The sequence below is a fragment of the Rhinatrema bivittatum genome, chromosome 1 (genome assembly GCF_901001135.1).
Source record: "Rhinatrema bivittatum chromosome 1, aRhiBiv1.1, whole genome shotgun sequence".
Classification (NCBI taxonomy): Eukaryota; Metazoa; Chordata; class Amphibia; order Gymnophiona; family Rhinatrematidae; genus Rhinatrema; species Rhinatrema bivittatum.
The window spans coordinates 522,355,276-522,373,130 of NC_042615.1; the positions used below are offsets into that span (position 1 = coordinate 522,355,276).

Consider the following 17,855-nt stretch of genomic DNA (forward strand, 5'->3'; position numbering starts at 1 on the left):
GCCCAACTCCTCAGGTAGCGTCAACCCCCACCTCTGGCCAAGGGTCCACGAAACCTTCAAAACCTAACATCTGCTCCTTGGGATCCTGCCAGGACCTTGTGACATGGCTTGGCCACTTTTGGAAATAGGATACTGGGCTTGATAGACCCTTGGTCTGACCCAGTATAACAAGTTTTATGTTCTTACTTTTAGCCACATTAAGAACAGGCATTCCTGTTGGGCGTGTTTTGGTTGGGAGAGGAAAACTGCACACATAGATTCCATTTTCAAATCTAATGCAACACTTTTCTTAAAAGTTTATCTGCAGAAGAAGTGTGTGCAAAATGTCCATGGGTACCGTGTACCTACATAAATTTCAAAGCAAAAGAATCTGCTTATTCTCCCTTTGAAAATTGGGACAACATTTGTGGGCTTTGTCCCAAAATGCAGAGTTTGAAAATTGCCCTCATAATGATAAGCTTGCCCCCTCAATTAATGGAGGCTAGTGGAATGCTGACTTAATTAAGCATCCATTTGATCACAAAACTTTTTTTTTTAATACCAGATAGCCAGCAAACAATGTGTGCATTAAATCAAAGCACTTATCACAATTAGCAAAGCACTAATGGTCACACTCGGCTTCCTCTTTCTCTATTGACTTTTCCATTTACACCTTTTGCCCCCTTGCTTTCTAGTTCAATATCAGGTGCTGCCACAGCTCTGAGTTGGCAGGAGATCAAGGATGGGAGGAAGCATTGCCGCAGGGGAGGAGAGAAGCCATATGACCACAACAACTTTCAGTCTGGCTGCTGGTCTGATTGTTGAAGGATGTAACAAAATCTTAATTAAATGACACAGCCTGAGAATAAAACATACTGTGATAATGAGCCTAGCTAAAAAGTATTAGAAAGGATCCGAAAATCTCCCATCCTAGATCATGAGCCCTAAACCTGCCCATTACTTGATTATGGACAGAAATTCAGAGTGCAAAATGTTGGCCCCTCTGCAGAGCTGTAGCTAGCCTGTGGCCTCAGCCATAGGCACTATCCAGTAGGGGTGCCCTTGCATGAAAACGATCAACCTGCAACCTCCTCCTCCCTCCCCTGGCAGAAAAGAGCAGCGCATCTCACTCTCCTGACACCTCTATTCACCATCCCTCCCCCAGCTCCAGTAGTCCAGAGCAACGCAGCCCCAGTGCCGCAAAACGCATTGGTCTTTTCCTCCTCCCTTTCCTCACCAAGCAGTGAAAAGCAGCGCGCCCAGCAGGGCCTCAGTGAACAGCACCACTGTGGCCTGCGCGATACCAAGAAGCATTGGCCTCTCTCCCCAGCATACCTGGAGGCTAGATGGGAGAGAGAGAGAGTCTATGAGAGTGTGTGTGTGTCTGACTGAGAATGTGAGCTAGAGGAATGAGTGTGTATGTGTTTATGATTGAGCATACAAGAGAGAGGCATGAGCATGTGTGTATCTGATTGAGCATGTGAGACAGGTATGAGCTTATGAGAGACAGCCTGTGTGTGTATGTATGATTGAGCATGTGAAGGAGAGCCTATGAGTGTGTGTGTATATGATTGAGCATGTGAGAGAGAGATATGAGCGTATATGATTGAGCTTGTGAGCGAGAGCTATGAGCTTGTGAGGGACAGCCTATGTGTGTATGTGATTGAGCATGAGAGAGAGCATGTATGTGTATGATTGAGCATGTGAGGGACAGCCAGTGAGTGTGTGTATGACTGAGCATCTGAGAGAGAGAGGTATGAGCATATATTATTGAGCATGTGAGAGAGCCTATGTGTGTGTGTATGACTGAGCATGTAAGGGAGAGCCTATAAGTATGCGTGTGTGTATGACTGAGCATGTGATAGAGAGAGAGGTATGAGCCACTGCTATTACTAGCATCAATAGCATGGGATATACTTAGTTTTTGGGTACTTGCAGGTACTTGTAGCCTGGATTGGCCACTGTTGGAAACAGGATGCTAGGCTTGATGGACCCTTGGTCTGAGTGTGTGTGTGTGTGTGAGCATGTGAGGGAGAGTCTAAGTGTGTATGTGTATGACTGAGCATGTGAGAGGTATGAGCATATGTGTGTATGATTCAGCATGTGTGAGAGAGTTTGAGAGTGTGTGTGTGACAGCATATGAAAGAGACTGAAAGAGCATATGTATGTTTGTGCATAGTTCAGCATGAGAGAGTGAATAAGTATGTATTGGGCCGATTCAGTAAAATGCGCGGGAGAACCGGCGCTCTGAGGTGAGCGCCCACTCTCCCAACTCACGCCCAGGCCACTCTCCTGGGCGCGCAATTTTGTATGCAAATAAGGGCCCGCAGTAAAAAGGAGGCGCTAGGGACACTAGCGTGTCCCTAGCGCCTCCTTATTGGCAGAAGCAGCGGCTGTCAGCGGGTTTGACAGCCGATGCTTAATTTTACCGGCGTTGGTTGTCGAACCCGCTGACAGCCACGGGTTCGGAAAACGGACACCGGCAAAATTGAGTGTCCGTCTTCCAACCCGCGGGCAGATTTTTTTTTTTTTTTTTTGGGACCTCCGACTTAACATCGCTATGATATTGAGGGTATACAGAAAAGCAGTTTTTTCTGCTTTTCTGTACACTTTCCCAGTGCTGGGAAATTAACCCCTACCTTTGGGCAGGCGTTAATTTCTGAGAGTAAAATGTGCGGCTTGCTGCACATTTTACTTTCTTTATCGCACGGGACTAACAGGCTCATCAACATGCATTTGCATGTTGAGTGTGCTATTAGTTTCGAGGGGGTTGGACGCGCGTTTTCCATGCGCTATTACCCCTTACTGTATAAGGTGTAATAATAGTGCGTGGAAAACGCGCGTCCAAATAGGGGCTAACGATGCACTTGGCCTGAGTGCACCGTACTGAATCGGCCTGTATGTGTATTAGGGATATGCATTCGTTTGTGACGAAATAGTAAATAGAAATGATATTTCCTATTTCGTCGCGTTTCAGGGGCGATGAAACGATAAGAAAACCCACAAAAGTTTGTGTGGTTTTCTTATCATTTTCGGGGGGTAGGGGGGAGAAAGAGCACATTAAAAAAAACAAAAAAAAAAATCCCCCAAATCCACCCCAACCCTTCAAATGTAATTAATTGCAACCCCCATCCTCCCAACCCACCCCCCCAAGATTTGCCTGACTCCCCCCAAGATGTACCGAAAGTCCCTGGTGGTCCAGCGGGATCCCAGGAGCGATCTTCCCCTCTCGGGCCGTCGGCTGTCACTAATCAAAATGGCGCTGATGGCCCTTTGCCCTTACCATGTGACAGGGGCTATCGGTGCCATTGGTTGGCCCCTGCCACATGGTAGGAGCAATGGATGGTCGGGAGGGTGGGGGTCGCAATTAATTAAATTTGAAGGATTGTGGCGGGTTTCGGGCTTCGTTTATCATGTGAGACTGAACGAGTATGTGTGTGTGTATGAGCATGAGAGAGAGAGCAAACTGTGGTGTGTGTATATATGATTGAGCATGTGTGAGAGTGCATATGAGCTTGTGAAAGAAAACCTATGTGTGTGTGTGTGTATGATTGAGCATGTGTGAGAGAAAGCATGGAGAAAGTTTGTATGCAACAACTCTCTCCCATATCCCTGCTAATCCATGACAATCTCAGGTCATCTGGAAATCAAAATTTCACAGGTATGTATAGCAAAGGATTTCTTTTATCCTTAGTTTTAATTATTGGGTAATATTTGATGTTTCATCTGTTTTGAAATATTTTATTGACTTTTGAAAATGGATAGAGCTATGAGGGGTTTGTATTCAGCTACTAAGCAGCTAATTAAGTTATCTGGATAACTTAACTGGGATATTCAGCGATGCAGCAACGCCACTAAATATACCCAGATATCTTAAAGATAGCCAGATAGGTGAAGCTGGCTAACTTTAGACCAGCCCTACGGCACGGCTAGAGTTAGCCGATTAAGTTAATCAGCTAACTCCGTTCCTCCCAGTTACACCTATTTTCCTCCCCTGGAATGCCCCCAAATTAACTGACTATATTCTAGTCAGATAACTCTTTAGCCGTCTAAATAGCTTTTAAATATCTACCCCATGAGTTTTTAATTATTGGATGTTCTATTCATCAGCTGTTGTGAAATATTTATAATTTTTATTAGTATGATTTTATTACGATGTATGTTTCTTGATTATATCAGTTGATGTTTTATGAGGAATGTGGTATTTCTGTTTTTCCATAGTTGCGCTGCAGTCTGGCTTGTGATTTCCAGTTCCGTTTTGTCTGCAAGTTTCTATTTTCACTTTATGGTCTCTCTATTAGGAATTTGGTGAAGGTCTGTCTATGTTCAGCATGTGTGAACAAGGTATGGTGCTCTGCTAGGTTGTAGTTTCTGTGTGGGGCTCTATAACAGCCTGATTTGTTCTTTTTTCCTAACAGAAGATGTATTGGTGTTTAGGGCCTGGTGTAATATTTGCAATGTTGTCTTTTGATAGGTAGGATTGAATGCTGGCAATTAGTGTTGTTTTGGTATGGGAGGTTTAGTATAATGTAATTGTAATTCAGTTTACTCGTGGCTTTCCGAAGGCCAAGCCAACACCTAACATGTGCTACCATAGGCCTAATACCATATTGATTCCAAGTGCCTTTTTTCTTTTACTTGTTTTGCTGGGTTTTCTAGTTAACACCACAGCAATGCTTGTAAATATAACAAAGATGTTGTTAGCGATATTTGTACCTCAGAATGTCCTTTTTCATATAAAATCTAAATAATCTTTAATTGTGTGTGAGGAAGGGTGATATGATATCTAGTAGTTGGATTGGGGTCCATGGCTGCAGGGTTCTCTAGGGAATCTCCCCTATGAGGAAAGACTAAAGAGGTTAGGACTTTTCAGCTTGGAGAAGAGACGACTGAGGGGGGATATGATAGAGGTGTTTAAAATCATGAGAGGTCTAGAACGGGTAGATGTGAATCGGTTATTTACTCTTTCGGATAGTAGAAAGACTAGGGGGCACTCCATGAAGTTAGCATGGGGCACATTTAAAACTAATCGGAGAAAGTTCTTTTTTACCCAACGCACAATTAAACTCTGGAATTTGTTGCCAGAGAATGTGGTTAGTGCAGTTAGTATAGCTGTGTTTAAAAAAGGATTGGATAAGTTCTTGGAGGAGAAGTCCATTACCTGCTATTAAGTTCACTTAGGGGCGGATTTTCAGAGCCCTGCTCGCGTAAATCCGCGCAAAACCGGGCGGATTTACGCGAGCAGGGCCCTGCGCGCCGGGAAGCCTATTTTACATAGGCCTCCCGGCGCGCGCAGAGCCCCGGGACTCGCGTAAGTCCCGGGGTTCTTGGAGGGGGGCGTGTCGGGGGCGTGTCGGGGGGGGGCGGGGCCCGGTCATCGCGGCGTTTCGGGGGCGTGTCGGCAGCGTTTTGGGGGCGGGTACGGGGGCGTGGCTACGGCCCGGGGCGGTCCGGGGGCGTGGCCGCGCCCTCCGTACCCGCCCCCAGGTCGCGGCCCGGTGCGCAGGAGGCCCGCTGGCGTGCGGGGATTTACGTCTCCCTCCGGGAGGCGTAAATCCCCCGACAAAGGGAAGGGGGGGGTTTAGACAGGGCCGGGCGGGTGGGTTAGGTAGGGGAAGGGAGGGGAAGGTGAGGGGAGGGCAAAGGAAAGTTCCCTCCGAGGCCGCTCCGATTTCGGAGCGGCCTTGGAGGGAACGGGGTAGGCAGCGCGGCTCGGCGCGCGCCGGCTATACAAAATCAATAGCCTTGCGCGCGCCGATCCAGGGATTTTAGTGGATACGCGCGGCTCCGCGCGTATCTTCTAAAATCAGGCGTACTTTTGCTTGAGTCTGATGCGCAAGCAAAAGTAGGCCTATTCGCGCTTTTTGAAAATCTACCCCTTAGAGAATAGCCACTGCCATTAGCAATGGTAACATGGAATAGACTTAGTTTTTGGGTACTTGCCAGGTTCTTATGGCCTGGATTGGCCACTGTTGGAAACAGGATGCTGGGCTTGATGGACCCTTGGTCTGACCCAGTATGGCATTTTCTTATGTTCTTATGGCCCTCAGCCCAGGACCAACACTGCAATGACTGGAGTAAATAAAGTTGTGAGGGGGAAAAAAGATCCCCGGGAGTTATGAATGAAGGCTCTTGGCGCCAGAATCTCTGAACTGGTTTGGTTGGATTGAGCCGGAGGAAACTGTTGGGTGAAAATAAAGCTCAAAGCCCCCTCCATTTAATAGTCTCCCAGCTTGTGGTGTCGTATGCTGAGCTCTGGATGAGGGCGCACGTTTTCACCGGGCCATAGGTGCCACATGGACGGGCTACGGCTCTGTCCCTCTGTAGAAAGCAGGATAAGCAGTGACTTTATGACACTCACCATGTAGTAGCCCGGCAGCAGCTTCTGGAGGAACTCGGCCTCCTTGTGTTGAACTGTTTTGATGATAAACTCGTCATCACTAGTTACAAAAAATAAGGATCCGCTGGCACCAGGGTTGGATAACTCTATTAGGGGCTCACTGCAGATCGAGTACTAAAAGAAAGACAAAAGAGAATTCAGTTGTTTACAACCCCTGGCCAATTCCCCCACTCCCAGCCCAGCACCCCCTCCTACCAAAAAAAAGTGCATTTATTTGCTCTCACTACTTAACAGGCCGATGCAATAAGCTGAGCGTTAAAAACTGTGCGCATATTTTTAACGCTCAGGTTACATTTATTTTAACTCCCGATGTAGTAAGCTAATGTTATGCACATACATTGGAAGTTTAAAAAATGATCAAAAACTGTAAAATGTGCGTTTGGCATCGGCCAAACGCACATTTTAACTCAGGAAACTGGGGAGAAGCATCGGGTAGGGAGCGCCACAGCATTACTCTTCTGATTAACCATCTTTGCCCATGGCAATCTCGAGAGAGAACAAGATAAAGAAAGCTGAGGGGAAAAATGAAGCTTAACTAATAAGTTACTTTGGAAGAACAGGTTGATAGTCATCATGGGGCAGGAGAGGTAACTGGAAGATTACAGTTAGTTACATCCCCATACACGTTTTAGGTCGTAAACTGTGGCTACTATGGGATAATGTCCCTCCTTCCCCCATGTTTGTCATGCAAGGATTAAAAAAAAAAAAAGAAATCTTGATTTCATCTACGTAAAATTAGTCTATTTTAATTACTTATCTTAAAAGATAAAATTTGTTGTAGCCGGGCACCAGTTCTTTATCCAGATAAATGGCAGCAGCCACTGCCACCACTTACCTAGATAAGTACTGATCTATCCGGCTATCTGGCAGCAGTGACCTGCTGTCACTTAGCCAGATAATCAATACTTACAGGCCGATACAGTACAGGGTGCTCCGAGGGCCCACATTTGGACGTGCGTTTTTGACGCGCTAGCTTTACCCCTTATTCAGTAAGGGGTAATAAATAGCGCATTGAAAATGCGCGTTCAACCCCCCCCCCCCGAAACTAATAGCGCCCGCAACATGCAAATGCATGTTGCGGGCGCTATTAGTTATTCCCGCGTGATTCACTAAGTAAAATGTGCAGCCAAGCCACACATTTTACTTTCAGAAATTAGCGCCTACCCAAAGGCTGGCGTTAATTTCTCTCGGCACCGGGAAAGTGCACAGAAAAGCAGTAAAAACTGCCTTTCTATACCCCTCATGGCGATATTAAGTCGGAGGTCCCAAAGTAAAAAATAATTAAAAAAAAAAAATTTTAAATCGGCCTGCGGCTCGCAGGTTGAAAACCGGACGCTCAATTTTGCCGGCATCCAGTTTCCGAACCTGTGGCTGTCAGCGGGTTTGAGAGCGGGTTTGAGAGCCCAAACTCACTGACAGCCGCCGCTCCTGTCAAAAAAGAGGCGCTAGGGATGCGCTAGTGTCCCTAGCGCCTGTACTGTATCCCGGGCCCTCATTTAAATACTGAATCGTGTTCACAGGAGAGTGGCCTGTGCGCGTGCCGGGAGAGTGAGCACTCGCCCGTTGTCCCGCGACTTTTATTGAATCGGCCTGTTAGCTGGGTATTTGGTGCAGGTTACCGCAAGTTAGCCGGATTCCACAACCCAGAAGAGCTACAACTCTCAGGCCCCCAACCTAGGAGGAGTTCCTGTTGCTATTAAGTCTTTACCTAGGGAAATAGATCTCAGCTGCTGCCCGTCTCGGGGGAAAAAAATGCTGAGATAGATGGGAAGGAATGGGCAGAAAAACCAGAGAGAGGGAGGAGGTAGAAGGGAATGAAAGATGAGATGGGAAGGGGAGTTAAACTGGGGAATAAAGGCAAAAAGTATTATAAAATTTTATAATTTTGTATTTATTTTGTATTATAAAATACGAAAAGAGTAAAATAGGAACAATTAGTGAAAACAGTAAAAAAAAACCAAAAACATTTATTTATTTATTTATTTAAGGGTTTTTTATATACCGAGGCACGTTTGCAAAACATCACCTCGGTTCACATTGTAACATAACTTAGCAACAAGCTTTACAATATTATCATTTATTTTTTTTTAACAGGGAGAGGGTTAACATATGTTGAGCAGGGTGTAATGGAGTTTTTCCCAGCTCCAAAAACTTTTGGCTGGCACCTGAGTTTTTTGAAAATATTCCTCCACTCCTTCCCACTTGTCTGTGGTGTGTGGCTTATCAGGGTGAGGAGTGTGTCTGTGTGGGTCTGGTGTCTGTGTCTGATGCGCTGTGGTCTGTTGTGTGGTATGATCTGCCTGCCTGTGTCTCTCTCTGTCTGGGTGTGGTGTGCCTGTGTGTGTGAGTGTGTGCATTTGTAGGGGGATCTATGTGTCTGGGTATGAGGTTTCTCTTTCTGTCTGTCTATGCCTTGGTGTGTGTTTATGCTGGTTCCTTTCAGCATCCTGAAGAATAAGAAAGTGGAGGCTTTGAGCCACTGGTTAGCAGTATGGCTCCCTGGTGTGCTTTGGCAACTGGTTCAAGAGCTGATTGGTTGACAAGAGAATTTGGCACCAGATCAGGATGAAGGAGCACTGTGGCTCAAAAGGTTGCTCACCCTTGGCTTAAAGGTCATAGGTAAGAAACGGGACATGTAAACAGTTACCCATCCCTGGTCGTCCTCATCCAGCTTCTAGCAGTCATGGTTAAAAGATGTACTGAAACTAGGGCACAGTAGCCTTAATTGACCTTAAAACTAAGGTGCTACAAAACACTATCTTTATGACCCACGAAAGTCAGAAAAACAGTTGCAAGCTAGGATTTGCTAGGAATCACTCACAAAGCTCCTGAAATACAAAAGTCTTTAGGGCCTTCTTTGATTCGTACATGTAGTTTGCAAATAGGTGGAAAGGCCCGCTTGGCTAAGCTGTCCTCATCGACCACTGCTGTTCCCCTGCCCCTCCCCACCCAATAATGCACCACCTGAAACAGAACAGGACACTCTCCTGTAGTACTCACCAGACAGGCTACTGAGGGAGTGGGCAGGGACTGGCATCAAGGTTAAAGTTAGCACATAATCTTACTTGCACAGTTTCCCCCCGGCACTGAACGTAAATGAGGTCCTGGTAATGTATTATGCCGGTGGTGATGTGGCAGTACTCGAGAGCAGCAGCGGTCTCAGAGCTGTCAGCTGTGGATCGCTTCTTGGCCTTTGGGTTGAGACTGAGAACCTGTACAATATGTCCTGCCACCCAACCCCCCATTGGGGATATGATGATATAAAAACCATGGCAAAAGCATGAGGATTCAAAATCCTGTTATAACCTCCCCCCTTCCTAAATCCACCTCCTCCCCCCAAAAAAAAAAAAAAATCACAACATTAGCACAGTGATTTGGCCTTTTGGCATGCGATGGCTCAAACATAAGGTCTGAGGTATGAGATGAGGACCCTCCTCTCTTTGACCTTATGGTTGAGACTGAGAACCTGTTCAATATGGAGGGGGGGTGGGTTTAACACCCTGTCACCCAACACCATCTGGCCTCTGGTCACAGAAGGAGAATTAAACCTTCCTTTAAAAACAGAAAAACAGAGCTTCAGGAGTCTCTTGGCTATTCCAGTGAGGGTCACAAATAAAATCGTATGCAATAAATTGTCCTGACTGTATCACACTGGGTTTCTCATGAGTCTGGAGTGAGACCTTCGCACTGGTGGAGCAGATCGACGTTCAGTCTGTGACGTAAATCATGGGAAGGTTTCGAAGATTTTGGTTTGTTCTAAAACTTTTCTATACCCTATTCCTAGGTCAGAGTTAGTAAGTTTTGATAAGAGTACACAGGCAAAGAGAAGGGGAACTGCATAAACAAGGCAATTAACAAGTGCAAGCGCTCAATTAGAATTCAATCAGCAACATTCACAGGGACATTTATACCCAATTATATATCATTCTGTGGAAACAATTACTAGAACCAGCAGCAGCACAGTGGCCATTAAAACGCCTATTAACCTGGTAGGTTCCATCACCCGCCAATTAAAATCTTAAAAATTAAAAGCATTGCCAAAGGCAATGTATATATAAATTTAGGATCTAAAAGAAACAAAAAATCCCATAAGCTATAAAGCTCCCATGGAGTTGCAGTTTTTTTTTGTTGGTTTTTTTTTTTGCAATGTGGAGCCAGGTCTTACAGTAGGAAAAAAACCATGTCATGATGGGCCCAGTGACTCAGTTGGTGAGTGCTGTGCACCACCATGCAGAAGGTCCATGCTTTGATCCCCAGGAGGAGAAAGTCATGGTCACTGCCTAAAGATGACACCTCATGGCTAGATTCAGGATCCATGACTTAGGTCCTGGAACACGATGGCCCCTGGTCTAGGACCATCACCAAACTACACATAAGCTAGGAGGAGATAAAAACGAGGGGAAAAAAAAATCCCTGGGTGGTTGCAAATAGTGCCAGATCCCAGGCCTGCTTCCAAAGCAGGAGGAGTAAACTGCAGCATAAAAAAAAAAAATAGAATGGTTTGCCCACTGAGGAGAATGACAAGCTCTTACCAAGTAGTCGTCGGGCTTGATCCCAAAGAGTTCTCTGAAATAGCGAAATGCTAGCGGAGCATAGGTCTTAAACCTGAAGTCAGGGTAGTGATGGGCAGGGGTCAGATTGCTCCCTTCGCTAAATGTTCAAAAAGAGAGAAAAACACATTGCAAATGTGAAAGAAAAAAAGAGAGGATGCTTACACAGTTTCAAACATCACAAGGCATACAAAAGCAAGGAATATCCAAGCCAATGCACAAAAAAATACATTAATTAATAAGCAGAATCTGAGTAATAAAGCCAAAGCAAATTAAATAACCTCTGCATATGGAAAGTCATTTAATTATGGGGCTGTTTTTTTTGTTGTTGTTATTAACAGACACTGATGACATTTTGGATTGTTACTTAAATGCTACAGGTTCCACCATTTATCCAGTATACGTGGAAAGATGTTGAACCTCAAAGGATCTGTCTGCACCGAGTTAAGAGATTTTCATTTCCACTTCATTTGTAGTTTTTAATTCTTCTCAAGCGGTCACATAACAATGATTAGATTTGGGAACAAAGAGCTTAGATTAGTTCCAACAATAGCTGCCCCCTTTTATCCCTGGGGACCCAGAATTAGACACTTTGACAGCAGCGCCGTGCCCAGCACTGATGTCCGCCAGCTGGTCTGATTTTCAGAACATGCAAATATACAAATGAGAGCGTTCTCGGACAAAAATGTATGCCACTAACATCTGATGAAGCTTCATTGCGAGCACCTCAAAAACCAAACCCGTTCATGGTTCTTGAGAAACAGACTTGCCCTTTCCTTCCCTAAGGGCACCCTGTGCCTTGATTCACTGCAGGCTCCAGAAGAAGAGTCTCCCCTTGTTAAGCCAGCAGCCAACACCATTCTCTGCAGGTTTCCAATCCAGCTGCTGCTGAAGCCCAGCCTTGCTGAGTTTTTAAGATCAGAGAATACTAACTTACAGGCTGATACAGTAAAGTTCGCGGGAGAGGGGGCGAGAGCCTGCTCTCCCGGCGTGCACACAGGACACTGGCCTGTGTGCGCGATTCAGTAAACTAAAATATTTAAATTAGGGCCGGTGGTAAAAAGAGGCGCTAGGGACACTAGCGCGTCCCTAGCGCCTCTTTTTGGACAGGAGCGGCAGCTCTCAACGGGTTTGACAGCCGACGCTCAATTTTGCCGGCGTCGGTTCTTGAGCCCGCTGACAGCCACGGGTTCGGAAATCGGACGCCGGTAAAATTGAGCATCCGGTTTTCAACCCACGAGCCACGGGCCGATTTCAAATTTATTTTTTTTAATTTTTTTTAACTTTCGGGACCTCCGACTTAATATCACCATGATATTATGTCGGAGGGTGCACGGAAAAGCAGTTTTTACTGCTTTTCTGTGCACTTTCCTGGTGCCAGCAGAAATTAGTGCCTACCTTTGGGCTTGGCTGCACATTTTACTTTCTGTATCACGCGGGAATGACTAATAGGGCCATCAACATGCATTTGCATGTTGCGGGCGATATTAGTCTTGGGGGGGTTGAATGCGCGTTTTTGACGCGCTATTACCCCTTACTGAATAAGGGGTAAAGCTAGCGCGTCCAAAATGTGCATCCAAATGTACTGTATCGGCCTGCTAATAGTGTGGGAGGGTGGCCAACTTTTTGGCCAAACCAAATAAACAGAAAAGAAAGTCCATATCACCACCTTGTTCACTCTGCTTCATTCTGCTCTGGCATATATCAGCCTTCCTTACCCCCCCCCCCCCTCCACACAAATTGCTCCCCCCCACCCACCCACTCCCATCTCAGCTGTGCAGGACACCTTCGGGCCTAGTTACTCTACTGGCTTGCAGTAGCACATGCCCTCAGTCCCTTTGGCATCCCATCTCCCTCCAGAAAAAAAAAGAATGAATGGAGAGAAGTGAAGCAGAGAACGCTGAAGACAAATAGGCACAAACCAATACAAACGAGACACGCAAAGATGTGTTTCCAAAATGCTTTATTTTAATTTTGGGTAGGAAGGTGGGCAGATTTTTTTTCACCTGGACTTTTTCTAACTTTTCGGTCTCCCTTTCTCAACATGCCTGTGTGATTCAAGCTGACTGAGATCTAAGCTCCTCAGAGGCCCCTGTTTTGCCAGCAGCAGCAGCAGCCTTGCCTTCTGCCCCAGAGCTTGCAAGTGCCTCACTTCCGCAGCCTGGCAGAGACCCCGCCCTGCCCCAGGCACTTGAGGTACAAACTCACCGCAGCAGACACTGCTACGGCCAAGCCACTGGACGAGACCCTGCCAGTGTTTTGGCTTTTTTTTTTTTAAACTTGCGCCACTTAATTTGTTGCAGCGCACATTTGGTTCTTGCCACCAAGTCCTTCTTCTCATCTCAAATTCACCTAGCAAAATCATCTGGCTTGCCCATGTCTACTGGCCGAAGAAAAGGAAAATTAATGAGAAAAAAAAGTATGACAAGCACACAGCACAGGTGACGTATTCATCATATCCAATTACCGGCTGTACTGCAAGCACGATAAATTGTTAGCTGAGATTAGCAGGATCTTAACATGTTTAAATAGCTGTAAACATTACAGCATCTGGCCCTACCGCAGGGATATGAAACTGGGGAGTGCTGCGTCTCGGGAGAAAGGCTGAGAGGTGAGATCCGTTCAGTCATGAGACCTATTTCTAATAAAAAAAAACAAAAACCTACACTTAAAACTAACAAACAGCATCAATGGCTATCAGAAGGGCTGATGGCATGACTTGGAAACCGATGATAGCAATTAACAATCAAAAGAACAGAGCTGAGGCCATTCAGATACCTCCTACATCCAGACTGGAACAAAAAGCATTTGCCTTTAAAAAGAGTAGTGCTACACGGTAATCTGCAGCGCCTTTCTCTCCACTATATTGCTTCCTCTCTCGCAGGCCGATAACAGTTAGGTCGTGGGAAAACAGGCGCTCATTGTGTTGATCGCCCGCTTTCCTAATGCACGCCCAGCCACCTCTCCTGGGCGCGTGATACCGTATTTAAATGAGAGGGGGGGGGGGTCACACTATAAAGGAGGTGCTAGGGACAATAGCGCGCCCCTAGCGCCTCCTTAGCAGCGGAAGCCCAGGAGAGGTGGTTGTCAGCGGGTTTGGAAAATGGACGCTCGATTTTACGAGCATCCATAACCTCTTATACAATAAGGGTTTAGCATGTCCAAAACGCATGTCCAAATCCCCCCCCCCTCTCAAACTAATAGCACTCATCACATGCAAATGAATTGGGGGATCCTGTTGATGAGGCTATTAGGTATTTGCCTGGGATACAGTAAAAAAAAAAAAAAAAAAGTGTGCGCCTGATCTGCACCTTTCGCATAAGGGGTTGTGGATGTGTGTCGAACCCGGATTAAACTGCGCACTTAGCTGAGCGTACTTTACAGTATTGGCCTGTTGGTTTGTCTCCTATTTCACTTCCCGTAATGCTGTGTTTCCCAACCTTTTCACACCCAAGGCACACCTGCATTAACTAAAATATTGTGTGGCATACCAACCTCCACAGAGCAGGCAATGTGGACATGGAGAAGACCCATATAGCCAAAGAACAGGTAGGGAAATACTAAAAGCGCCACCAGTTTCTTCCAAATTTAAATCAAAAGAATAGAGGGGGAGAAAACACACAAACACTTCACAATGCACCACCTCACACAAGAGAAGGGAGAAATTGGTGTGGTGCTGGAAGCCAGCTCAGTTACCTCGACTGCCGAATATGGCTGCTAGTGCTTTTTCTCTGCTGCTGCTTAGGGATGTCCAGGGGAAAAAAATTATTTTCGTTATTCAATTCATTTTTGGAAAGTTGTTTTTCCCCCATGAACTTTGGTTGGTGAAATGTTTGATTCACTTCATTCGTGTGGAAAAAAAATGAATCAAATACAAAAAAAAAAAATCCAGCCAAAAAAATGTAAAAGAGGCCTCCCACCTACCCTGAAAAAAATTCCAGGGCCAGGATTCCCCTGGCCCTTTACCCAGTCCAGTGGGGATCCACCGGAGAGGCCTAGGCCCAGGCTGACACCTCATTCTAGGTCAGAGCACAGGCCCAGGGCTAATGCCGAGGAATGGCCCGAAGACCAGGTAATGATGCCAAGGCTTTGGCCCGGACCCAGGCCTGATGTCAGAGCCTGGCTTGTAGGCTGGGTCCTGATACCTGGGCTTTTGGCCTAGGGTCAGGCCCAGGCCAAAAGCCCAGGTCTCAGAGCAGCTCTGATGCATCCGACATCCTTTTCTTCAACTGACGCTGTCCGCAGGGGTCACACTGGAGTTAATTAATTCCAGCGCATTCACCCCAGTGGAAAGTGCCATTTGGAGGATGGGATCCAGCTTCTAGTCAAGGCCACAACGTCGGGCATGGACCCGGGCTCCAAGGCCCAGGCATCAGGCCCCGGTCTGGTTGCTTCAGTGGATACCCAACGGATCAGGTAAGTTTAATCTGGGGGGGCTCAGCTGAGGCCCCATCTACCCAGGCCTAGACCGAGACCCTAGTATCATGCTCAAGTGTAGGCCTTGGCCCCTGGTTCGGGCCTCAACCTAGGCCCTAGGCGAAGCCTACGCCTAAGCCTGATGCATTCATTTAAAATAAATGCATTGAATAAGATGTGTTTTATTCAGGATCCCCCCAATTCATTTTGGAGCCCAGCGAATGAAATGTATCAGCCTTATTCATCGCGTTTTGTACATTTGTCTCAAATGAATGCACATCCCTACTGCTGCACCCAACTCTCAAACGGGCCGATGCAGTAAAGTGTGCTCAAGCTGAGTGCACTGTTAGCCCCCGTTTTCCACGCGCTATTTTTACCCCTTTAAACACGCGGCCAACCCCCCCCCCCCCCCCCCCCCCCCCCCCCCCCCCCGAAACTAATAGCGCCCGCCACATGCAAATGCATGTTGATGGGCCTATTAGTCATTCCTGCGTGATACAGAAAGTAAAATGTGCAGCCAAGCCGCACATTTTACTTTCAGAAATTAACTCCTGCCGGCACCAGGAAAGTGTACAAAAAAGCAGAAAAAAATGCTTTTCTGTACACCCTCCGACTTAATATTATAGCGATATTAAGTCGGAGGCCCCAAAAATAAAAAAAAATTAAAAATTAAAAAAAAAATAAATTAAAAATCTGCCCGCGGCCCGCAGGTTGGAAGACGGATGCTCAATTTTGCCGGCGTTCGTTTTCCGAACCCTTGGCTGTCAGCGGGTTCGAGAACCTACGCCTGTAAAATTGCGTGTCAGCTGTCAAACCCACTGACAGCCGCCGCTTCTGTCAAAAAGGAGGTGCTAGGGACGCGCTAGTGTCCCTAGTGCCTGCTTTTACCTCGGGCCCTAATTTGCATATGGGCCGATACTGAATCGTGCCCCCAGGACCCTGACCTGTGCGCGCATCGGGAGAGCGGGCGCTCGCCGGCTCTCCCGCGACCTTTACTGTATTGGCCCAAAAGTGAGTCACATCAAGTGCTCAGTCACACTCTTTCCCCATCTTACTCAGGCTGGGAGATAAGACAGAGGCTTGAAAGACTCAAAGACAGGGAAGATGAGGAGGTACTGTGTGCAATTTGTGTGCTGCACAAAGCAAGGCCCAGCTATCTATGCGCTGCAAGCTGCCCACTGGATTATACACTCTGGGGCTCTTGCTATACGTAGGAAGGAGAGGTGTGCATGAATACACATGTTCTCAGAAAGGAGTTCCTAAATGTTTAAGAGCCACTGCTAGTGTCTCTTGTTACTGCAAAGTACTGAGAGGGCAGCCCAAGTGCTGGCCTGGATCTGAGCATCAGGCAGTGGTGACTTTTCTGAGGCACACCTGATCAGGTCTGAAGGTACACTGGTTGGGAAACACTGCTGTAATGCATTTACAGGGCAATAGGCAAAGTCATTTAGGCAGTAAAACAGCATTTCACCTTCAGAAATGAGATTTTTGAAAACTGTACACTCAATGAGGGTAATTTTCAAAGGCAAATGTAAATGTAACAAACTATTGTAGCAATTTTCAAAAGCCATTTACCTACATTCAGTGTACTTAATGCTAGTAGAGCCTATGGACAATTCAATAGCATATATTGTAGCAATTTCCAAAAGCCTTTGACAATTGCTACAATATATGCTATTGAATTGTCAATATGTTTTACCCACATTAAATGGGCTTCTGAAAATTGTTACGATAGTATGTTATATTTACATTTGCCTTTGAAGATTACCCTGATAGTCCACACTTTTACCCGCATACTTTCAGAGGTGTCCCAGGGGCAAGGTTAGGGGAGGGAATAAAACATGTAGTTTTGAATTTTCAAACTTAAGGAATAACTTTCAAAGATCTCCGCATGGCCTCATATAAGCACATATATGGGCATGTGGAGATCCCCTATAGTATTTTATCACCCACGCATATCTGCTCACCTATAGGTTCACTCCCCAACATACGAGAGTATGTTTCAGTATGCACGAATATTTGCAATGCATTGAAAGCATGTACTTTTTCTACCTATTTTATAAATACATGCGTGTATAATTTCCATGCAATAAAAAATAGAAGTTGTTGCGTAAATCCCTGATTTACACACAGAAGTTGGTGTACCTGAAGACTGGAGGATAGCTAATGTAACCCCAATATTTAAAACGGGCTCCAGGGGCGATCCGGGAAACTACAGACCGGTTAGCCTCACTTCAGTGCCAGGAAAAATAATGGAAAGTGTTCAAAACATCAAAATCACAGAACATATAAAAACACATGGTTTAATGGAACAAAGTCAGCATGGCTTTACCCAAGGCAAGTCTTGCCTCACAAATCAGCTTCACTTTTTTGAAGGAGTTAATAAACGTGGATAAAGGTGAACCGGTAGATGTAGTATACTTGGATTTTCAGAAGGCGTTTGACAAAGTTCCTCAAGAGAGGCTCCTAGGAAAAGTAAAAAGTCATGGGATAGGTGGCGATGTCCTTTC

The 17,855-nt window shown here is 46.0% G+C and overlaps 1 protein-coding gene across 5 annotated transcripts in view; it reads right to left on the bottom strand.

Moving 5' to 3' along the window:
- The window catches only part of PIP5K1B (phosphatidylinositol-4-phosphate 5-kinase type 1 beta), a 303,447-nt gene that overhangs the window by 105,897 nt on the left and 179,695 nt on the right, over window positions 1-17,855 (bottom strand). For all 5 annotated transcript variants that reach the window (XM_029612941.1, XM_029612950.1, XM_029612975.1 and 2 more), the window contains 2 exons: window positions 10,912-11,029; window positions 6,341-6,493 (listed from right to left, as the gene is read on the bottom strand). In XM_029612941.1, the coding sequence (XP_029468801.1) occupies window positions 6,341-6,493; window positions 10,912-11,029 (271 nt within the window). The remainder of the gene's footprint in view (window positions 1-6,340; window positions 6,494-10,911; window positions 11,030-17,855) is intronic.